The sequence below is a fragment of the Gracilinanus agilis genome, chromosome 2 (assembly GCF_016433145.1).
Source record: "Gracilinanus agilis isolate LMUSP501 chromosome 2, AgileGrace, whole genome shotgun sequence".
Taxonomy (NCBI): domain Eukaryota; kingdom Metazoa; phylum Chordata; class Mammalia; order Didelphimorphia; family Didelphidae; genus Gracilinanus; species Gracilinanus agilis.
In genome coordinates this window covers 136741317-136766084 of record NC_058131.1, presented here as the reverse complement: position 1 = coordinate 136766084, position 24768 = coordinate 136741317, and the positions used below count along the sequence as shown (strand labels likewise).

General features: G+C 36.8%; 1 protein-coding gene across 1 annotated transcript in view; it reads right to left on the bottom strand.

The window, feature by feature from the left end:
- Positions 1–3694: 3694 nt before the first annotated feature.
- Positions 3695–24768, bottom strand: part of MACROD2 (mono-ADP ribosylhydrolase 2) — a 2270665-nt gene continuing 2249591 nt past the window's right edge. Inside the window, exons 16-18 of the mRNA XM_044663418.1 lie at positions 10224–10310; positions 7471–7544; positions 3695–3776 (exon numbers count right to left, since the gene is read on the bottom strand). Of these exons, the coding sequence (XP_044519353.1) occupies positions 7480–7544; positions 10224–10310 (152 nt within the window). The 3' untranslated portion in view covers positions 3695–3776; positions 7471–7479. The remainder of the gene's footprint in view (positions 3777–7470; positions 7545–10223; positions 10311–24768) is intronic.

Below are 24768 nucleotides of genomic sequence, written 5' to 3'. Positions count from 1 at the left end.
GAGGCACGTCTAATTCTATTTAGCAGTTTATACCAGCTATCAGAAGACGTTTTGCAAGCAACAGACTACATTTATTTGCATTAAGTAAAAACATATTTTGATCAAGAAAATTACATTTTTTTCAGATTTTCCTTTATATCACAAATGTCAGGGTAAGGCAAATCCTTAATGAATCATATGATAAAAACCCTATTCCCCAAGAAAATATATTAAACATATTCTGCTAACTTTGTAATTTTTCAAAGCAAAGCCGACATGCACCACATAGAGAGAAATGTCTTTTTTAATCAAGTGCATCAAGCAGAACGGTATTAATTCACAAAGAGGCTTTTCAGTGTTTCATAGAAAGATTTACAATTAGCTGCAGTGAATAATATGTGACCCAATATCACAGACAGTGCTTCAGATGTCTCCTTTGTGAGCTTCTCTGAAAGAAGACTTGTCCATCATCTGAGCAGCCACCAACTAGAGGAATAATGCATTGTTTCTCCTAGATTGAGAACCTTTTTTAATTGGAACTATTATGTCGAAAGCTTATTTTGATACTCTGTATGCAAACATCGCTAATGTAGGGTTTTATTCTCTTTCCCCTCCCCTTCCCTCCCCACCCCCACCCCCCCATGCTACAGTATGATTGAAGTCTGGGTAGAATTGAGATACAGAATTCATGTGTGGAAGAACTAATCGACTTGGTATTTATTCTTTTACAAAATCTATTCTATTAATTTCAGCAATTCTAGTGAAATGACAATTCACTGTGTCCATGTTATATTATATCGCAGTAATAACTTGATAATTTTTATTTTTACTATTTAAATGAGAATATAGTGTCTTCATGACTTTTTTTAAAATAATAAAATCATAGAGTTAAACAGCAACTCTTGAAAATCTCTAAACCAAAACAGATAATAGATCCAAACAAATTTTATATTTGAGTTCATCAGATTGAATGGATTGGCATTCTTCCTAACTCTCTTAGTTTTCTTGATTCATTGCTTACTTTTTTTATAGTGTCCTTAGGCAGAAAACGCCAGGTTTTAAAGAACCACCCCATGGTGCAAGGAACCAAAGTTAAAAGTAAGTATGGAGGAAATGACTCTCTTGGGTCATAAGGATAGCGTAGATCTCAGACCTGGAGTATTAGACAAGGCCATTATTTTCCATGTTGGTGGTTCCGAAGTGGGAGATTAAGAATCTTTCATCTTGAACCACTTTCAAGCCTGGTTCTCTATACCATCTCTCTCATGTTGTTTTCTGTTGTAGCTCATTACTGCAAGCGAATATCACCAACATTTGGTAGCCACGGGATAATCTGCTTGCAGCAGATTGCACTTGTCAAGCATTTCACAAGAATGACAGTGACTTTTTCAATTAAGTTATAAAGATGGCATAAAAAAGAGAAAATAGCAGAATTCATGTGGTATCATTTCTAGGACTATTTTAAAATCACTTTCTCCTTGCTTCTAAGGAAGCGGTGTTTAATGGGGCTTGAAAAAAGGATATCCTCCATTCCTACATCATTCAATGACACCATGCAAGGGAATGGCCAAGCTAGGTTTCCATGATGTCATTCGCAAGGGAATAGTTGCTGTGATGATGGGCTGCTTCAGCTGAAGATGAATTATGTGATAGTGAAATTGCTCTATGGGTGTTAGGCAGAAATACAGACTGTTAATTTTTAAAATGTAGCAAATAAGCCCAGAGGGGAAAACAAATTCAGGAAGCGTTGAAAGAAAAAAAAATCCCCAGGAAGAATATGTGTGTGTGTGTGTGTGTGTGTGTGTGTGTGTGTATACAAGTGTGTATGATACACAAGCACTCATATACTACTGTGTAAAGAGAAAAGGAAGGCTTCCTGTAGAGGAATGGTGAAAGCTAATTCCAGCCTCAGTAGAATTTAAACCAAATGTCCAAAGAATGCTGATTAATAAAGTATGCAACCTGACTGACTATATTTGGACATCCATCTACTACAATCTGCTTGTTTAAGGCAAAATAGAAATGAAATATAGATTCCAAAGTACTTATAAAAAGGCCTTGTCACAAGAAGCTTAAAGGAACATGGGGGAAACAAGATTAATTCCCGGTGGAGGTACACTGTTGGTGAGAAGGTTAGCTAAGGGTGTTGATATTGCCCTCTGAGGGATTTTAGTTAAAAAGAGACTAGCACACCTATACCTGAGCTCCTTCTCTGACTTCCTCATCTCTTGGTCCCAGGGCCTCTGAAGCAGATGCTAGTTTCCATTCTGCAGAGAGAACTAGCCTCATGGACTATCAGAACTGCTGTTCCTTTTTTCAGTGCTGTGCTCAGTGGTTGGCTGGGAGGAACCCAGCAACAAATTATTTTCAGACCTGGCCTAGTCAAGTAATGTAATGTCAAAACAAACCAGGAAGCAGAGACTGCAAACAGGAGCTCTAATTGCTTCTAACAGGGAGGGGGATGTGTTCTTCAGACCTTCAAACCTTGGAAACGTGCTGGGTGTTCTTTTGGGAACAGCATATCTTCTTTTTGTGAAAGGCATACTAATTTAATTTACTGCACAGTTTAAAGGATATCCTTGTTCCTCCTTTCTTTTTCTTTTTACTACCTAGTGACATTTGACCCACAGAGCCCTATACCCAATGATCTGGGGCGAGTGTCTCACTCAAATATGTGAGGATGCATAATTACGCCCCCATCTGTTTTGGAAAGGGAAACAGGAGGGATTTCAAGTGTAGTTGGTTAATACCCAAAGACCCACAGTCAACATTGGATGACTTCTAATTGACATATATCCTTATTTAATTCAGAGGTTAAAATACTAGCAACATCTAGATTAGTGCTTACTTAAATAAGCTAGGAAAAAAGAAAATCTCCAGTCATTGGCACCATCTTGCCCTAATACAGAAGCTATGAGATAAGCAAATGCTAAGGACATGTTGGGATAAAGGAGCCCTGTTGTAAATTTGTGTTGCTGATAAGATGAAAATCTTAGGTCTACCTAAGGTGGAAGGTGACATGGGCTTGGAAAGGGGCTTTCATGGTATTACTAGTTAAGCTCATCTTACTCTGTGTTTGTCTAAAAGCTTTTTCATCATTTAAAAATGAATGCCATGGAACTAATCTGTGGTGCTATGAGGTGTCCAATAAAACCTCATTTTCTATTTTATATTTATATCCAGATTTTTTTCAGAGGATTAATAAGTTGATTTTGACCACTTCCTAATAACCTGTTGCCTACTTGACACTATCTGTGGATTATGCTACTGTCTAGCACTATGTTTTCTGAAATTTTAGATTATGACACAGAAAGCCACCTTATTCCCTTCTGTTTCTTCTTCAAAGAAACCACTGAATAACCTGCTTTACAAAGTCATGGAGAAAGCAAATCAGGAGGCCAGAATATATACATACATAGGTATGTATGTCTGTGTATATTTAAGCTGTCCTATTATGACCCTGGGACAACATTTTCAAAGGAAAGACATCAATACTGGGTCAGTGCCTTAAAAAAAAGAGATGGTCTATCTATGGGGCGCCCACCACCATACCCGAGGAAGCATCTTTCTCTATACCCTAGTCCCCTAAAAGAAGATAAACAGAACAAAATGCAACTGGAAGAATCAAAGCAAAGAATCTCCTTCTCTTTGGACCCAAGTTCCCTCCCCCCACCCACCCCTAGCCCTTATTGACACGACTTGGTGTCATCTCAGCCTCCGCTTCACCGATGCCATCAGATGCCATACATTGCTAAGGGCCGCCATGTCATTTCATTCTTTTGCCTCATCTTGTTCATCTGCAGAAGACAAAGGGAAATCAAAGAACCTGTTAAAATAAAGAGAAGGATCCTATGGGAATAACTTTTTTAGTACAGTTCTCTGAATGTCACTGCTCCCTAAACATCTTCAGATCACATCTTATTTGACTAGCACGGGCACATGACTTTGGATATTTAAGAGTATCTCTAAGCAGCATAGAAATACACTTCGAAGAAATAAATGCCAGGCTGACAATAAGCTTGTACTCAATGTGATAATTAACTGATAGTCATCTAATTTTTAAATAGAACATTTTATATAATTTTTAAATATAACATTTTATTGCTTAGATGGTTCAATACAGAATAGCTTTACTTTCATTCTGAATTTGGAAGTACTATACAACGAAATAAAAAGAGGAATAAAAAGTATCAAAACAAAACTTGTGATTTTCTGTTGTCATCTAAGTACTACTCCAGATGCCTCTCTGCCTATGGATTAGCATGAGCCAGCTCTAGGCACCGAATGCTTCACGCACACACTCTAGATTCCAGGAACCACATAGGAATAATGACAACATTTCTACATTTGGGTGAGATAATACCAGTCTATAAAAGAGACCAGTAGGTGATCTGCTACCTTGCAAATCCTTCTCCAGAAGCGATTCATGGATTATATAGGTCACGTCCTCCAAATCTTACAATAGAAAATAGATTATCTACTCATTTAGAATAGGGTCTGAATGATGGGCAAAGGCACCATGTAGTTTTGAGATACTAGTTGTATTCTCTGATGATTTTCAAAGTCTTTAAATGCCACACCTATGCCCATAATATCTTTCTGTCTAAGTTGGGGACAATCTCTTTTTGCATATAGCTCTAAGGATCCTTCCAATCTTTCACAGTTTATACCTATAAAATGCAGGAAATTGACTTCTCTTCAGAACTCAGGAAAAGTCTAGTCCTGAATAACCTTACTTCAAATACATTTTAACTAATGTATTTATTCCATTCCAAATATGTCCTGAGCACTATTTGGCCCATTTCAGCTCTAAAATTCATTCTACCTTGAGATGCATTTCTTGTGATTAAGGCCAATCTGAGCTATGTACTACAAAGGAAAATGCCTGAAATAATAAAAAAAAATGACTGTGTTGTAATGTAGGCTGATTAGAATCTCAGGAGAGGAGGATCCATTAGCTATGGCAGCTCGCTATGATTGCTGAATTCAGAGAGCCACACACAGTGCCACAGAGACCATATGTAGATATTATTGTGAACAGTCATATTTTTCTTTTATTTTCTCTGTGACTCAAAATATAACTGGAACATTCCCATCAGCTAGGTATTTCTTCAAACTGGTGTGGTGCCACAAGCTTTGTTTCAGTATTTTCCTCTCTCTACCTGAATATGAAACCACAGAGTTTTTGATTGCCTTAAGCTATCCTGAATTAGACTGGTCTCTGTCGCCTAGACAGAGTAGACTTTCTGAGCTATCATTTTGTGTATGGCTTACTCTCCCAGATCAAAACCAAGAAACATGGTGGTGGTGAAGTGGAAGTACACCTCTCCTTGTATTCTTTATGTGTCAGGGAATGGGCTGATACTTTGTATGTCATCAATATAAAATAGTAATCTTCTAGATATGCATGGCTGTGTCTCTGGTGGAAGAGGGGAAGATATTATGTATAGAAAAGAATTTCACTATCATCTCAACAGAAAACCCGTAGATTGATGTCATTCAGGGCCAAAACAAATGGGAGAAATGCTGAGAAACAAGCATTTTAATACTTCAGATTTAGTCCTTTTCATTACTTTAAAATAGAGATTTCTCTCCATATCTATTTTTGTTTTCTTTCTTTTTCTTTGCTACATGAAAGGACACTGTTAAAATATTAACCAGGAGAAAGCGGAATTCTTGTATTGAGTTTAGTGGAATAGAGAGGAGTTCTTTCCTTTAAAAAAATACTCCTATTTTATAACATCAAGTGATGCTTTAATATTTAGCCTTGAATGTTAATTCTCTTAAGGCTGTACCTTCTTGAATATTTTCCTAGCAGAATTTGCTAATCTTGTGTCATAGGTGGAATACATCATAGGTAAGAGAATTCAATGACAATGTTTTTATACTGCCTTACTGAGAGAAGCAGTGATGTGATTTACAATTTAGGTGCACTATGGATTTTTCCATTGCTAAGCATTTTAGTCTAGAAATTGGACCACTTACAACTACAAATCTAGTTATTCTTCCATTTCTGTGGAAATTATGATCTTCCTATGTTTTTAAGGCTATTATTTATCAGGCTAAGACATAAAGAAATCTCCAAAAAGCAGAACTCACACAGTCTTCCTTTTGGTTCATTTCAGTTTGTCCTTAGAGGTTTAGAATGTTTGAGCTAGAAGAGACCTCCATGATCATCTGATCTAAGGCCCTTATTTCATAGTTGAAACAACTCCAGAGAAAGGAAGTGATTTATCTAAATGAAGTGTCTCAAAATGAGGAAACTCTAACTCATCTAAATCAAACTCTAGAGGGCAGCTGGGTGGCTCATTGGATGGAGAGCCAGGCCTAGAGATGGGAGGTCCTGGGTTCAAATATGACCCTCAGACACTTCCTAGCTGTGCAACCCTAGGCAAGTCACTTAACCCCCATTGCCTAGCCCTTATTGCTCTTCTGCCTTAGAACTAATACACAGTATGAATTCTAAGACAGAAGGTAAGGGTTCAAACAATTAATTAATTAATTAAACTCTAAGCTACTTAAGGAATGGGGTTAGTTATGGAACCAGGACCAGAACTCTTCATTTAACTCCCTAATCAGGTTTTTTCCTCTACACATCACTACCCTAAGTAAATAAATGCAAGGAAAGAAAAATTGTAAGCTCTTTGAGGACAGACACTCCCTATCTTTTCCCATATTTCTATCCTTAGTGCTTAGCATAAGGCTTGGCACTTAATAGAATTTAATCAATATTTTATTGACTATATGTGATTTCAAATTTCTTTAAAAATAATTCAGCAAACAGTTTATACAATAGGTAGATATCCTAATCATGGGCCTGATCATTGTACCTGCCTTGATCCTTAGCTTTTCTATCTGGGAACAAATGCCTGCATAGTGCTGGTTGTTGTGGAATAAGACTACTATAAACTCGAAAGCGTGTTATAAATGCAGACTAACTAATTTCTTGTTTGAATATTATTTATTAATAATTATTATTTATCAATGCTAATAATCACTAAATTAATTAAATGCATTAACAAATTCTATTAATAATATCTACACTTATTAAACATCATTTGTTTATAATTATAATTTATTATTAAGAATTACTACCTACATTTCTAGAATCCTTTGCTTCTAAGAAAGGCAAAATCCTTATGAGACATGATTTCATCATACTTCACACTTATCTCAGGAGATGAGCAAGTGGGAAAAAAGTTCTTTGTGTCAAGGTTAGAAAAAAGTGAAATACTCTAAAACGGTATTGGAAAATCTTGCTCAAATAATTCAAAGATTTGACTATTACATGATTCCCAATATGTAAGGCATAATTTATGATTCTCACTATAGAGTGGCAAGAATAGAAAGCTAATAAAATCCTTGACCCTCCACATGATCACTACTGTAGAGAGGGTTAAAAAGAAGCAAAGACTCGTGCCATTTAACAATAATCCTTTCAGATACCTACTAAGATACCTATCCAACTCAAAAGAGGAAACAGAATCTTACCTGTTTGAGTTAATCTTCTTGTTGACTCTCTGTTGGGTCAGCAGTTATACTTTCAACCTGGCTATTCATTTCAACTGAAAGCAGAAAAAGACAATAAATTGGACTTTTGTACTAGACCTCTCTGAAGTGGGAAGCAAATAATCTGAACCCAAGAACTATTTTCTTCTCCATTTCTTATGTCTATTGGTGATGGGGCATCTTTTTAGAGTCCCATCAATGCCACTAATAATGGCTTGGATATCAGCAGGTTTCCTATAATATGTACCTATAAAATACTGACCTTTTCCATTTGGGGTCATGCTTTTCACAAGTTAAGTAATGAAATGAAACTTAAATCTGAGAATACAGGGTCACGTTTGCTGTAGCTTGTAGACTAAAAAGTACACGCTGAAGTAAGTCTCAGTGAGACACACAGGAATGACCTATTGATAGAATGTGGGGACCATATTGACAAAGGACTCCTTGGTAGGAGGGCAAGCAGGTGTCTGGTGTCTGTAAAGCTTTATGTTTGTTTGGTAGTCTCACATTATTTCTAGTTTCAGTTGTCATTAAAATGCAGTGGTGGGTTAGAGAAACAATATTCAGTTTGTAAAGAAGTCAGATGCATTCAAATCAATCAAGATGGGACTTAAATGATATTAAATGGAAAGATTTTGCTTTAATGTGGATTCCTCTTTTTTTTTTCTTGGAAGAAGTACTTTTTCTTGACTGTTCCTGAGAGAAGTGGAATCGGCTCCCTTTTCCAGTTGAATTTACTGTCCAGGATGTCAGTTTGGCCTTGCAATGTCAAGAGTTATGCTTTTCTAATGAGGATTGGAGATCAGTCCTATAGGATGATGTAGGACTCCCCAAACCCCAAATGCATTTAAAATTTAGTGACAACTCTGAATTCCTGGTGTTAGCAGTTTGGGTACATTTCTTTTCAGCAGTGGAAACATTCAGAAATCCAAATGAATTAACAAACAAAAAACCAAGAGGAAATTAGAAAAATGATGGTGCTGATGAGCTAGGAAGCCTGCAACTTCCAAGGAGTCAGTACAATGCAATGCCAGTGGACCTGTTAGCTTTTCTCTGTTTTGGTGTTCATAATTCAAAACAGGCACTCTGAGAATGCCAGCAGTGTGGTTACAGTGGATGCACACTGGAATAGAAAATTTTAAAAAGCTAATCCAGATCATGTGGTCATCATAAAACACGTGTTTTTACTCTATTGTGTGTATTATTTTGCAGGCTCATTTGCATAAAAATGGAATGCATAATCAGCACCATTGTCAGAAAGCCTTAGACACTCTGGAAGTCTCCAAGTGTCAGCCAGTTTAATTAGATTGATATTTTTCAAACATCAAAGCCTGTATTAGGAACCAACAACCTGTAATCTCTTAAAAAAATTATCCCCTCCAAAATGAACGTTCCATCAAGGAAAAATAGCAGCAGATGCACTTGAAATCAGTCATGCAGGAAAGAGGTGGGGGCTGGTTCAAAAGGGAGAGGATGATCACATTGGATCCTTCCCCTTGACTCCAAAATGTGGTTTGCTTTTTTCCCCTCAGGCTCAGTCCCCAAAAATGTGCTGGGGAATCTCAGTTTCAACTCTCTGGAAAAAAGCCCCAATACTAAAGTTGTTTTTGAAATACTCTAGGGTTGCCCAGGCCCTAATTGTCATAACCGCAGCCTGAGAGAAGGGGCAGAGAATAGCATCAATGGAATGGCAGGTCTTTCTGATGAGAATCAATGATGACCTTTACTTCCAGTGGGAAATCCTGTTTGAGCTACCATTTAGAAAGGTCATTTCCCTCTTTGCCTGCAGTCTTCTCATGATTACTTTCATTATGAACTCCCTCTGTCTCTTCTATAGGTTTCCTGCTCCTCTCCCCCTTAGCAAACAAGAAACCAAGTAACAGGACCTAAAAACAGGTAAACATAACATCATCCCTCCCATACTTCTTTTCTGGTGTTTCTTCTAGGTCTCATTAAGGAATAGAATTGAGTTTTTATTAGACCATGGATGTTCAAAGGACAATATTCCAAAAGTAAAGAATGGACCTTCATTCAAAGACATTTAGGAACTCCATGGCAGGGATATGAAAATGTTAGACATTTAGAAATGTGTCAGAAGCTTATAAAACATCTCTCTGTTTCTACATTGATATCCTTTGTATGTCAATATTGAGAAATTCTGTTAAAATTTTCTAAGTGCTTGTCAAAAGGTCTCCTACTATTCTTCCTGTGTTTGGACAGCACACCTTCCTTCCAGGGTTGGCATCTACCTCTCTGGTTGGGTGGGAGGATCAGATGAGACAACATTTGTCAAGTGCTTAGCACAATTCCTAACACATAATAAAGGTGCTACATGGATGTTAGTTATATTGATTATAAATTCTGTCGTATGAGGGTCCAGTATCATAACCAGGACAGGGCAATGAGGACTCTGCCCTGGGTTCCATGTTACAAAGAAAGGGGAAGGGTATTTACACAAAGTCAATCCTGTAGTTTCCATTCTATTTGGTCTTGAAAATTGCTCCTACCCACTCAGTATTAAGAGGCATGGATGAACTAGCTTTTTACTAGCAGCTACTTTAAAAAGCTGCATTTTGATGAGAAGTCTAGAAGTAAATGGCTTCTGAAATTTGACTTGCTATTGCAGAACATGTTGGTTCATTGAACAGATAGCAGTTTCCTGATTCCTAAACCATACATTGGGAAAATAGGCCAGTTTTCTATTTTATGAGACTTCAAAGAGCTCAGAACCATACCATCTGGGCTTGCAGTGTTTTCCACAAGGCAGGCATCTCCAGCACCGACTTGCTCTGCTGATGGCTTCCCTTCTTGCACTGCTCTTTCTGACATGCCAAAGTTTGAGGTTGGAGGTGGGAAGGAGAAAGTGGGAGACAGAATTGCCAGTTAATGAAGAATTTCAATAGTTATTTAGCTATTCTTTTGCTGCCCTTAACCTCTTAAGCTTAAAACCTCTTGATATTGGGTAACATTATGCCTCTTGTGCAGGAAAATGAGGAAAAGAGTATTATGGGAGGGGGTAGAGGATGTAACTGGATATCTTCAGTGATTTCCACTCATAAATTCTTCTTAATCTGGAAGATTAATATAAATACCTATTTGCAAAATTTGAAGTTGAAAACAGAATAACAGGGAAGCAGGGAAACATGGTATAACACAAAAGACTGTAACTAAAATTAAGCTTTTTTCTTACTTGAACATTTTTTACTTAAAAAATCTAAACAAGCAAACAAAAAAGCTAGTTTGCCTTAGGCAAGCCTAAAAGCTGGAAAAACCCAATGTCATGGAAGTAAAGTTTGGAGAAAGACTACAAACAAATTGCTTTTTCCTTTCTATATATAGCTTTAAAAAACTCTTATTTAGGACTGCAAACAGAACAACCTTTAGTTAATTTCCATCATGATATTTCTCCACCTGAGCAGCTTCAAAATCTTTTTTCATCCATTTCCTGTAACTGCAGTTATATACTATGTTTGACTTTCTCATTGCAAGGATCTGTTTGCTATTGTGAGAAATGTGACCTTTTCTAATAGTTTTTTGCAGCGGAACATCAATTATATCTTAAAGACTCCTTCCCACTGGGGTATCAGCATATGTACACTCACATTTACAGAGGTAAAGTTCCAGGGAAAGTTGACCATTTTCAGAGGTAGTCTCAACGGAAGTTAGAGATGGAAGGAAAATCATTTAGTTTCTCCTCCTCATTTTAGAGATGAGGAGATTGATCTTCAGAGTCACAAAATACCTTGTTCACTGCACTGCAAATGACTAAGAGAGCTGAGATTTGACCCCAGGCCCTGAGACTTCAAATCCAATGCCCCGGCACTACAAAACTTCCTTTGTGATTGGAAAAAGCCTCTACTAGGGAACCAGAGTCATGATAGAGAGAAGGATACAGATGTAAGGCATGCTGCACAGATGGAATTAATAGACCTTGGTAATTAATTGGAGAGGAGAAGATAACCCTAAAGTTTTAAACATAGGAAATAGATGGGAGTATAGACAGAAACAGTGTAGTCAGAAGCAGGAACACATTTAGGAGGAAAGATAACAAATCTGTTTGTACACATATTGAGTTTATGGTACGGGTGGGACATACAGGTGATTTCCTAGAGGGAGATAAAGAGATAACACATCTGGACTTAAGAAGATGGGTTAGGACTAGAGAGCAGCTTAAATAATCTCTAGAATTGATCCATTCTGAAAATATGGAACATAAATACTTCATGGGGTAGAATATTTGGAAATCACTCTAAGCAATGATCACTTGTTGGGTAATTTCTTTCTATAGGATAGAAATAGGAATAAGGATGAGTCTGGTGAGGCACGTGCTGTATACATCTCATGTTCTCAATATACTTAATATCCTATATTTAGATATTATAGTTATAGTAGAAGACTAACTCATTTGACATTTAAGTTTGCAGTATACTGTGCATTAGACAGTATTATCAAATAGCAACCTGTGAAATAGCCTGTATTAGACATTGTAAATACCTTAAGAAAAGGGAAAAGAGAGGAAAGGAGCTTTGAGAACTAAAAGGGAGTAAAGGCATTCTGAGGCTAGAAGGAATGGATAGAATGGGGAGGTCCTCAAGTCAGGAACTTATGGCACTAAAAGGGACTTACTATAATTAGTAAAGAAAAAGTTAAATTATCAATTAATGAGAAGGGATGACACAAAATGATTTCTGGGTACTACTACAGCTTTTTTGAAAACAAAACAAAACATTACCTTCTGTTTTAGAATCAATATTTAATTAGAATCTGTATTGGTTCTAAGATAGAAGAGCAGTAAAAGTCAGGGTTAAATGACTTGCCCAGGGTCGTATAGCTAAGAAATGTCCTAGGCCAGATTTGAATCTAGAATGTCCCACCTCTATGAATGGTTCTCTATCCATTGAGCCACCTAAATGTCCCACAAAACAGTTTTTAATAAATGTTCATTCATTCAATTTCCTTATCTATAAAATGTCATGAAGAATGCTTTGCAAGCTACAAAGCACTCATAAATATGAGTTCTCAAGTCTGTTGTTAAATCATTTTGATGTGGGAATGAATATCTGATTTTATAATGCAAGGCTTTGGGAAAATGGGATTTGCTAAAAAGAAATTCACTTGTGAATAACTTTACTTGAATAAGTCTTTGATGCAGAGTGTAAGATATTCTTATTCACATGGCTATCTTCAGAATAAAACATGGACAGGTATCAAATACTAAGATGGGCTGGTCATGCAGGGAGGTGGAGGTATAACCTCTGGACAACAGAAGACTAGTAATGGTTTCCACATATTTTTTTCCTGAGTTACCATTTTTAAAAATATATAATCTAATACGTAACATAGCAATGCCAATAAGGCAGGTAATAAGATATAGGTTGTACGTATGTTATCATTTTCTATATATTTCCCTATTTATCATGTTGTGAAGCAAGGCATGTATTGCTTACACTGGAGAAAAATTCATGGAGGAAATAAAGTGAAGAATGGTATATTTTGATCTGCATTTAGACTCTGTCTGTTCCTTCTATGGTGGTGGATATCTTTTTCCATCATTTAAAAAATATCTAGAGGAAGACTTCCAGCAATCTGGATAGTTAGATCCTTCCATGGAATACTTAAAGGGGGGTTACACACAAAATGAGAAGGCTTAGACTGGTTATAATCTATATTGTTGAAAGTAGTAGCCACATCAATGAGGCAATGGTTGCACAGAAGTAGATAAGCCTTCCAAATTACATGTGACTGATGGAGTTTAATACAAAGGAAAAGGACATCTAATTATTAGCAATTATTTTTCCTTATTTCAAGCCTAAATCTGCCTCTCTTCAATCCCCTATTAATAAGCCAATTTCACAATCCTGTGCCCTTGATTCTCATCTTGTCTTGACATCTCTTATAAAAGGGATCCATCCATGTCCGTGCATTGCCAAGTCCCAGCACCTACTTGTGGGTTGATGAAAACTGCCAGAGGAAGGCACATAAACTCTACTATATTTATTGGGTTCACCACAGATTTATGCCATTTAATATCAGCTGGGCTCTCACTACTGCACAAGAATGCTTTTATTTTCTTTTGATTGATTCTCTATCTCGATCTGCACAGTTTTTCTTTTATGACTTCTTTTCCTTCCACAACCTATCTACTCCATTCCCATTGTACTCCTGATCACCAGAAGTCTTGCTTTATATATTATCAAGAATATAGAAGACAATTAGCAGCAATGCAACAATCCAGGACAATTTTGAGGGACTTTATGAGAAAGAATGCCATTCACATCCAGAGAAATAACTGTGGGGGTAGAAACGCAGAAGAAAAACACATGTTTAATCACATGGGTCGATGGGGATATGATTGGGGATGTATGTAGACTCTAAGCAATCACCATAATGTAAATATTAATGATATGGAAATAGGTCTGGCTCAGTGACACATGTAAAACCCAGTGGAATTGATCATTGGCCATGAGAAGGGGGTTGGAGGAGAGGAGGGAAAGAACATGAATCATGTAACCATGGAAAAATATCATTAATTAATTAATTAAACTTTTCAAATAAAATAATATAGAAGACATTGGATATGAGCTCCATTTTCACTTTAATTTCAAAATGCTTAGACATAATATCCTATTTTTTCTCGCTCCTTCTTCTTGCCAAGGCTAACCCTTCTCTATATGCCCTTCATCTATCCCTTATTCATCCTCTTGGAGCTCACTCCTTTGATCATCCCTACTCTCTCTAATTTTTCTTTCCCTGTATCCAAATTTATTCTCTTATTTTCTTTTTCTCATTGCTAAAAAATTGAGGTAATAAAACCAAAGAAGAAACACAATTATTGATTTTTGCAACATTTCTAGCCCCTATATCAAATACCAGTGATAATGAATGTCTTTGTTTTACCTCTGGTTTTAGGACTCAAATTTATTGTTATTAATATGACCTACTATGTTTACAGTTAACTCATCTCTTTTCCAAACCTTTATTTTTATAAGGGGTCATTGCTGTCCTGTCAACCTGGTTTTTATCATCAGTGCCATCCTTAAGTCTTCATTCTTTCTTACCTCCATTATATAGATATTTTAATCTGTGCCAAATTTTCTCAATTCTATGATGGTGGTCAAATATTATTTCTGCTTTCTCCATTCACAAACCCAACCTGCTTTCTCCAGTCCCAATTCAGGCTTTCATCATTTCTTGCATTCCAAAACTTCTTAACTTTTTTTTTCATTTTAGGCTTATTTTCTTTTCAATTCATCCTCTTCCATAGCTGCCAAACTTATATTTCCTAAAGCACAACTCTGATCTTGTTATGAGTCTGATAAGAAAGCTTTAGGCCACCTCTATTGCCTTTAGGATAAAAATATAAACTTTTTTTTTTGTCTGGCATTTACTATCTCCATTCCATCTTTCTAGACATTTTACATTACTTCCATTTAGTTTTTCCATGTCTTCCTTCTTTTATTTTCACCAAGGTTCCCCCTATAGCTGGAATGCTTTCTCCTTCCTCCTTGACTTTGTCAAATAATTTGCTAAAAACAATAGGGAAGCCAAAAAGCTATCAAAGAAGCCTACCAAAATGGTATGATAGCAAATATTGTCTGATCTGACCTAGAAACAATGCTTTGCTTTATTCTAAGGCTAGGATCCATTACAGAAGTCTCATTCCATACTCTCTGATGTACAGCTACCTGTTCTTTGACTCTGAATTTCTGAATTTTTCATTAAACACCAAAGAGAAAGAAAAAGGGGAGAAAAAGGGAATGGTAGTGGAAAGGTCTGACTAATAGTAATAATAGATAATATTTATACAGAACTTTAGCCTTTATAAATACTATTTAGATGTTAACTTCTTTAACTATTACAATAACTCTTTGAAGTAGGTATGATTATTATCCCCATTTTAAAGATGAAGAAATCGAAGTTGAGAGAGGTTGTCTGAGTTATCCAAAAATCACATAGCTAATAAGTGTTTGAGGCAGGATTTGAATTCAGGTTTTTTATGATTCCAAGTTCAATACTCTATTTCCTGAGTTATCCAGTTGGCTTAGTTTATTTTTCAGTTAGCTGGGTTAAGGTAAAGGACTAAAGTAGAAGTTCCTTAAGAGATCACAAGCTTTGATAGGAACTGAATAATGGCAGGTAGTGTTTGGTGTCTGTCTGTCTGTCTGCTTTTCTATTTGTTCATTTGTCGCTCTGTCCATCTGAGTTTCTCCCCTGTAAAAGGAGAATGCCTTTCAAAGGCATGTAAAAGGCCACAGTGGATTTCCACTATCATTCTCCTTCCTCAGGCTTTTGGCCACTCTGTTCCTGGCTGAATTCTTTGCTTTTAGTTTCTGCTGAGAAAGGCAATACTCTAAGGAGTCTCCTTCCCATTGAGGTTATGTGGCCCTAAGAAATTTTGGTCTTTTGTTTTTTTCTTTCCTGTTCTAGGCAAAAGGATGGAGCATCTTATGTTGTGAGTTTTTTAAAGGTCAGGAGAACAAAGTCATAGGAAAGAGAGGAAGAGTCCATAGGCATCATCGGATTGCCAATTAGGTCAGGGACCAAAACGTTTAAGAGCTTCTGGTCTAGGTTAGTGGGGTTAAACTCAAATAGAAACAGCTATCTGTGAATATTGGCTTAGAAAATCACAAATTGACATTATATCTGTGTTTTGTTGTTGTTTTAAATTTTAATTGTCAAACATTAACCAATTACATTTTTATCTGGTTGGTGTAGCACTTAGTTTTCCAGCTACATGCCCACCAGTTTGACACCTTTGGTGAAGTGGTCCATAGTCTATCCCACCAGGGTTACTGTTTCTGCTTCTTCCTTTACTAATTATCACACAAATATAATTTCTTTCCCCAGGTTCCTTTTCATTAGGATCTGTACCTAAGGAATTTGATTCTTTATTTTAAAAAGTGAATATTTATTGAATGTTCATCCATGAAAGACATTTTTATTCACCAAATAAAGAAACTAAACTTAACTAAACTTATTTTTAAAATTAACCACTAAACTTTATTTTAAAACACAACCATTAAAAATGAGAGAAAAATACACATTACTTTTGTTTTTGAGAAATGAGGCTATACCTAGATCCATCTGTGATACACTGTATGTATAGGATGGTTTCTGGATTTCTTCACAGAGATATAAAGTCTTTTCATTCCATGTGACTTCACTCTATTTTCATATATTTCTTGTGGGTAAATTATACCCTCTGTGAGTCAAATTTCCATCATGAATTCTAGCCCATAAAGTCTCAGTGATCTCATCAGAATCTCTAGATTTTCCTGTTTATTGCTCATTCTTTTTGCATTTGTATGTAGATATCTGAGGGAGGCCAGGGATCTAAGTGTTAGTTTTCTTGGCAATAGTCTTTCACGAACTACTGGTCTTCTGCTGTACCAATCACTCTGTGGTATCAGATTTGTCAGATCTTGGGGGACAATTTATTCTTTCCATTCCTTTCAGTTTAAAGTTCTCTTGTTCAGGCTCACATGATGCCAGGCAAATATGCTTTTCCCAGCCCTTACTATGTACAGTCCTTTTCTTCCCAAGAGCCTACCATTTCTATATTTTAAGCCATGACTCAGTAACCTGAATGCATTTCCAGACATCATTTTTATAACCAGCTGGCCACTTTCTAAATCTGCCTTTCTTTTCTGACTCCTCTATTTTCAATCAGCAGCACTGATAACACCAACTATTCAATAACTTGTAGGCATTACAAATATTATCTGAATTTTACAGATGAATAAATTGGAGCTTGGACATTTGCTCACAGTAATCATGCTAAGTATAAGGGTCTGAGATTTAAATATAGGACTCCTGTCTCTCAGCCTAATGCTCTTTTCACTATATTGCACTGTCTCTTAAGAGCAAAAGTGGTCTCAAATAGATCCTTACCTTGCAGACTCAGCTCTCACCTCCATTCCATGCTCCTGAGCTATAGAAGAGCTTCTTAGGAGACAACAGTGCTTATGAGTTCTTTGGATTTATTTATGAAAGAGAAACAATGCAAAGAGCCAAAGACAGGTGAATTTCCACTTGGCTTTGCTTAGTAGAGCACCCCATTTCTCTCCACGCCAACTCTAGCACCCTGTCCTAGGTTTTAAACATTAGATGAGAAATGCCATTATCAATGTAATTTAAGCAACTGTCAGGGAAATGTTTGCTGATGCCAAAAAAGCTTTCCAGTGGGCCATCAGTTTAAAAGGGTTTCCTCCCACTACCTCCACCATGGGGTAAATTATCATCCACAAAGTAAAACAGGAAAGCTTGAAGACATCTGTGATTTTGTGCTCTGCATGCTAGTGAACTCCTGAAGAGAAACTGTCTCTAATGGTAAACCCTAGATTGCCTTATAACTAGAAAGATTTTCCTTTGTTGACTATTTCATACCATTTGGCCTGTTTTTTTGAGGTGTCTAATTCGACATTGCCCTAAAAACTCTAATAAATGAGGGACCCAGAATTTTATTGATGTGGGGCTCTTTCCATTGCACTCTTTCTCGATCTTAGTAGAACTGTTCTTGTGAGGGGCAGAGAATAAGAAATGGTATTGCTTTATGGCAACCGAGTGCCAAGGCTCTCTGGTCTTGGGATTACAGATATGGATGTATGGACACACACACACACACACACACACACACACACACACACAGCCACATGTGCTTTGGTAGTATTGAACTTGAATTCCACTAGAAAAAATTTTAAGAACTCAGAGTCACCCCTACTTTATGATGAGGCATCAGAAGGAGGGTTTAAATGTAGACTCTAATCCTCTATACACAAATGAAATAGCTTTTTTTTTTGTTACTCAAAAGGAAGCATGTTTTAAAGGAATTTACCAAGTATCTGAGGGAAAACATGCTTAAATCTGTCTTTATATAAAATAAAATAGAGAAGAGAAAAAAATTATGCAGATGTTTAAAGTTAAAAAGTTTTCTGCCAATATTATCTGGATCTTCCTGCATAAGTAATTTGGAACAGGATTTACTTGACTAATTTCTTCAATGCTCTATTTCAATTTGTATGTGTAGACACTCATAGATACTTCTCCTCATTCTACAATATCCCTATAAAAATCCTAGCTTTGACATGACCATATTGACTGATACACAACAGAAAGGAGAAAAAGTTTTTATTTCATTTTCTCCATATTAATCTAGCTTTGGGAAATGATGAATATCCAAAAAATAAATTGTGACAGTGAGGTCCAAGTTCTTGTTTTAAAAAACAACCTCTTCAAAGGCATGATACTTAATCCTACATAAATATACACAGAAAGACACTATAGTCAAACAGATTAAGGAACTGGAATGGAAATCAGAAAAGCAGACCTTACAGTTATGCCCCTGAGTGACTTTGGCTAAATTTTTTAGAATTTCACTGCTTTGATTATCTTACTTGTTAAATAGGCATAAAAATATATTTCTCATTTAATTCATTAATAATTCATCAGGATGAAGTAAAACAGGACATTATTCTGACAATTATATTTATGCTTCAAAATTTTAATATATCTGTGGACTCATCTCAAAGACTGAAACCTCTCCATGTCTTCCAATTATGTATGATTCTTATCAATATTATAGTGGCTAGGACAGTGGACTCATTGTGGGAAAAGAACTAGATTCAGTGTCTCAGACACTTCCCAGCTTTGTAACCTTGGGCATATCACTTAATCTCTCTGTCCCTTAGTTCCCTCATTTGTAAAGTGAGGGTGGTTGGGTTCAGTGATTTAAAAGATCCCTTTTGGTTCTAAAGATGTGATTCTCTGATTTACTATATAGGATCTACCCAACTGAAGAGGTCCTCCAAAACTCTATCCTGGGCCCTCTTCTTTCTGCCCTTGATAATATTTTGCTTGATGGGAGCTCATCAGCTCCCAAGGGATCAATTATCATTTTTGCAAAAATGATTCTTTAATTTACTCATCCAGTCCCAACTTTAGTGCTGATTTCTCATCTTGCATTCCTAACTGATTCTTAGACATCCTGAAATGAACATCTTGTAAATATCTAAAACTCAAAATGTAAAACACTGAACTCAATATTTTCCATCTCCTCTTCCTCTAGCTCAGTCCTCTTCCCTGTTTCTGTTGAAGGTGCCACTATTCTTTTGGTCATTTAAACTTAAAACCTAAGTATTATCCTTAACTCCTCACTTTCCCCACATCTATTCAATCATTTGTAAAATTCTGACATCTTTACCTTTAAGACATCTCTAATTTATACCCTGGTTTCTCTTTTAACATTGTCATCAACTCTGTATAGGTCCTTGTCATCTCATGTGTGGATTGTTGCAATAGCCTTCTGATTGGTCACTTGACCTCAAGCCTACTCCTGTCTGTCCTTCACTCAGCCTTCAAACTGATCTTCCTGAAATGCAGGTCTTACTATGCAAGCCCCATTCGTCCTCCATTTGATGAACCCCAATCATGTCCTTGATTTTCATGATCAAGTATAAAGTCCTTTGTTTGACTTTGAAAGCCATTTCTATATGGAATTTCCAAAACTCTTGCACCTTACTCCTCTTCATGTGTTCTGTTCTACAGTGACATTGTTTCCTTGATTTTTTTTTGACTTTCCTTGAACTTGACGTCCCATAATCTGACTGAACATTTTCACTGACTCTCCTCCTTGCTTGGCATTCTTTCCTTCCTTGTCTCCATTTCTTGGCTTCTCTGGCTTTCTTCAGAAAGAAGTCTTTCCTGATCCGCCTTAAAGCTAGTGTCTTCCTTCTCCAGTTTACCCTGTGTGTATCTAGTATGTACATAGTTGTATGTGATTTTTGCCATTAAACTTTGATCTCCTTGAGAAGAGAACACACACACACACACACACACACACACACACACACACACACACACACACACATATATATATATATAGTATCCCCAGTGTTTAGAAGGGACTTATTAGATAATAAATGCTTGTTAATTTGACTTAAATTTTCCTGACATACTGATTGGCACTCTTTATTTCCATGGCTGGGAAGACTATCAATATTAATAACGATGTTGCTACTATACAGGAGAGGACTTATCTTGGAGGATTTTCTCCGTGTTTGGCACAGACCAACTCTTATTGGTTCCATACTAGGAAATTAAACTTAGCTTATGTGTAGGAAGAAGAAAGGGCAGGAGTAGCTGGAATGGAAAAATAAAAGAGTAAGGAAAGAAGTAGAAGGGAGACAGGTTTAAGGAAGAGCACCTAAGCAGCAAAACAGAAAACAGGAAATGTTAAATTGGTTGCTATATGTTTTCGTCTTCTCCACCTCATTATTTTACAACAGAGCATGTGAGAAGTCACAGGTTATGTTTCAGGTTGCCAGTGACAGAAATGCATAGGAGAAGCAGTGTCAGGGTTAAGATATCTGTAGGAGAAAAGAAAAAGGAGCCTCAGAGCCATAACAGGTCATATGGAAATGGGCTCAGGATGAAGGCTCAGTCTAGGAGATGTGTGGGCTTTCTAGGATTTTGAAGTCCTGTTTATACCTATATTCATTTTAGTTCATTTGACCACCTAGGCTGGGTGGCCAAGCAAATGCATGCGTGCATGCTTGAGAGGAGGGAATGGGATTGCATCATTCTTTATCCTGACATGCATGTGGAACAGGTTTTTATCCCAAACAGCTTCTTCCTGCTGTGCAATAAAACTGAGTGCCACAGAGAAATGAGTCCATTTCACATAAACAGGGGAATCTGATCAAAACTAGAACTGCCTCACAACCAATTTATTTCAGTTTTTCCCCCTTTTGATTGCCACTGATGGAAATACAAACAAGAGGTGAATTTCAGGGATCCTAGCAGGAGATAAAAGAGCTAAAATGGAAGGAGGCTGGGACATCCAGGACTACTTTCATTTTCAATTACCATTTGTAGTTGTCCTGCAGAAAGGCTTGATTATCATAAGTTTCCTTAGGTTGTGGGGAAGGCGGGGGAAGGGAAGGCATGAGCAATAAAGGAAGCTGGTCCCCTAGCAGGAGACAAAAAGATGCTCTAATGAATACAGAGTATGGCTAACCAGATTTTAACTCTATAAATATTTGATGAAAAGTGCAAAGACCCCTTAAGCCTTTCCTGTGAAATTTGCTTGGAGATTGGACTGTGTTAGTCATACTAAGCAACAATCAAAGTTCTTTTTTGGAATGTGCCAGTTATCTTTAAGAGTGGGATGATTTCTAGATTCAATAAAATTAGCCAAGGTACTAAAACTGTGTAGGAAGATCAGTCATATCCAAGAAGCATGTAAGGTATGTACAAATTAACTTTTAAAAAATTTTTTTTTACAAATTAACTTTTTAAGGCAAATTCCATTGGTAAGGTTTGGAAAGGGAGACTCTGGGACATTCCAAGCCACCACTGCTGGTTAAGGATAAAAGTGGGGTTGAGATAAGGAAGAGTTCCACCTTGATGCAGCTATAGAGGATGAGAGCAAGCTTTATTGTAGCTTCCTGTTTGAATTATTCTTGCTCAACTAAATGTTAAACTCAGTTGTTTGAACTTGGTGCCATAGCCATCTAAATTTTGGCATCCTGAGCTATGGACATGTAAGAAGAGGTTAGCAAATCAGAGGATAGAATTTCAGGTATGCAATCAGGAAGACTTGAATTCAAATCTGGTCATAGCCACTCACTGGCTATGTGACTCTGGGCAAGCCACATAATCCTTTTTGCCTCAGTTTCCTCATATGTAAAATGAGCTAGAGAAGTAAATGGAAAGCTACTCCAGTATTTTTGTCAGGAAAACCCCAATCAGGGTCACAAAGAGTCAGACTTGACTGAAATAACTGAACAAACAAATTACTTTGACAACAATACTGAAAAACAAAACACAGAATATGGAACATGAAACATTTATACATGCTTAACCCATAAACTCAAAGAACCTGAGGCAGCTATTATTTCATGTTCCATATAGTCATAATTTACTATTCTTTTGTTGCTCATTAATTGAAAGAGGTGGTGAAATACATTTGGTTCTGCTAGAACAAGGATCACCAAGGTTTGTTATCCAGATGTAGAATCCAAACATAGGTCAATGGAGACCAAATACATATCTAATGAGGGATAACAGCCTGTCAACACAAACATTGGATTGTGAATCAAAACTGAGCCATTGTGGGATGCTTTGTTATGGTTCAAACTGCACTTATTCAAGTCCCCAACATTTTTTCACAATTATGTTTATTACATTTTAATAGAGTGGCTCCTATTGCCATGCCATAATCCCAAGGACATTCTCTTCAGAGGGAAGATCTTAATGGGAATTTCCCCACTAATTTTCCATTCATGCAGTTGGAATCATATAATGTTTCATATTTAAAACCTGCGTGTGTTACAGATAGAAGAGAAAGGAAACAAAGAAAATATGGGATATGGGGTAGCATACAATTGCCAAGCTTTAAAATAATAATGACTGAAAGAATGATTCCTTTGGAGAAATTAGGATGGGAAAGATAAATCAACATTTGGGCTTCATGGGATGTTCCTTTCCTCCTAGAGATTGCTCATCAAACTTCTTCCCATGACAAGCTCTTTTCTTCTCTCTCTCTCTCTCTCTCTCTCTCTCTCTCTCTCTCTCTCTCTTTCTTTTTCCAGATGTCTTTCTACTAAACTATTACAGAATCAGACCTAGCAAAGAGACAATAAGCCGCCAACCCTATACAGTGTAAGATACATTGGCTCTGGTATCAAATGATCTGGATTAATATATTACCTCTGATACCACTGTGTGACCTTGAGTAAGGTCCTTACTCTGTCTGGGTCTCAGTTTCTTAACCTGTCAAATGAAGGGGTTAGACTGTGTGACCTTTGAGGTCTCTTCCAGCCCTATATCTATGAATGCTTCATGTCCTCCCATAAATTTATAATAGGGGATCCACTGAACACCATTCCCTGGCTAATCAATCAGTGATCACAAATATTTATTTATTTAAATAATTTAGGCTAATTTTTAATGGTTACATAATTCATGTTCTTTCCCTTGCCTCCTTCCTCCTCCCTCCCATAGCCAAAGAGCAATTCCACTGGATTTTACATGTATCACTGATCAAGACCCATTTCCATATTACTAATGTTTGCAACAGAGTGATCATTTAGAGCCTACATCCCCATCGAACCATGTGATCAAGCAGTTGTTTTTCTTCTGTGTTTATACTCCCATAGTTCTTTCTCTGGATGTGGATACCTTTTTTCCTTTCTATCCTTCAGAATTGTCCTGGGTCATTACATTGCTGCTAGTAGAGAAGTCCATTATGTTTGATTGTGCCACAGTGTATTAGTCTTGGTGCATACCATTTTCCTGGTTCTGCTCCTTTCAATCTGCAACAATTCCTGGAGGTCATTCCAGTTCACATGGAATTCCTCCAGTTCATTATTCCTTTGAGCACAATAGTATTCCATCACCAACAGATACCACAATTTGTTCAGCCATTCCCCATTCGAAGGGCATCCCCTTATTTTCCAATTTTTTGCCACCACACGAGTGCTGCTATAAATATTTTTGTATAAGTCTTTTTCCTTATGATCTCTTTGGGGTGCAAACCCAACAGTGAGATGGTTGGATCAAAAGACAGGCAATCATTTAAAGCCCTTTGGGCATAGTTCCAAATTGCCCTCCAGAATGGTTAGATCAATTCACAACTCTACCAGCAATGCATTAATGTCCCTATTTTGTCACATCTTCTCCGACATTTATTATTTTCCTTTGCTGTCATGTTAGCTAATCTGCTAGGTGTGAAGTGGTACCTCAGAGTTGTTTTTATTTCATTTCTCTAATTAAAAGAGATTTAGAACACTTTTTCATGTGCTTATAGATAGTTTTGATTTCTTTATGTGAAAATTGCCTATTCGGGTCCCTTGCCCATTTATCAATTTGGAAATGGCTTGATATTTTTGTACAATTGATTTATCTCCTTATAAATTTGAGAAAGTAGACATTTGTCAAAGGTTTTTGTTAACCTCAGTTAATTTAGCTGAGGATTTTGTTAGCTTTCTTGGATGTGAAAGCACATTGTTGACTTGTATTTAATGTGGAGTCTACCAATACCTCAAATCTCTCTAAGACACATTACTGCTTTGCCAGACTTTTCTTATCTTATACTTGAGAAGTTATTTTTTTAAACTTAAATATAGGTGTTAAATTTACTCCCTGCTAAAAGTTCATCTTATGCTTTGCTGAGGTTCTATAGTAGAACTTTGGAGCACAGAGAAACACATTTCTACTCCCCTTTCTCACAAATGACAGAATCCTAATCTTTCAGCACAGATATCTATTTTGTAAGCTCAG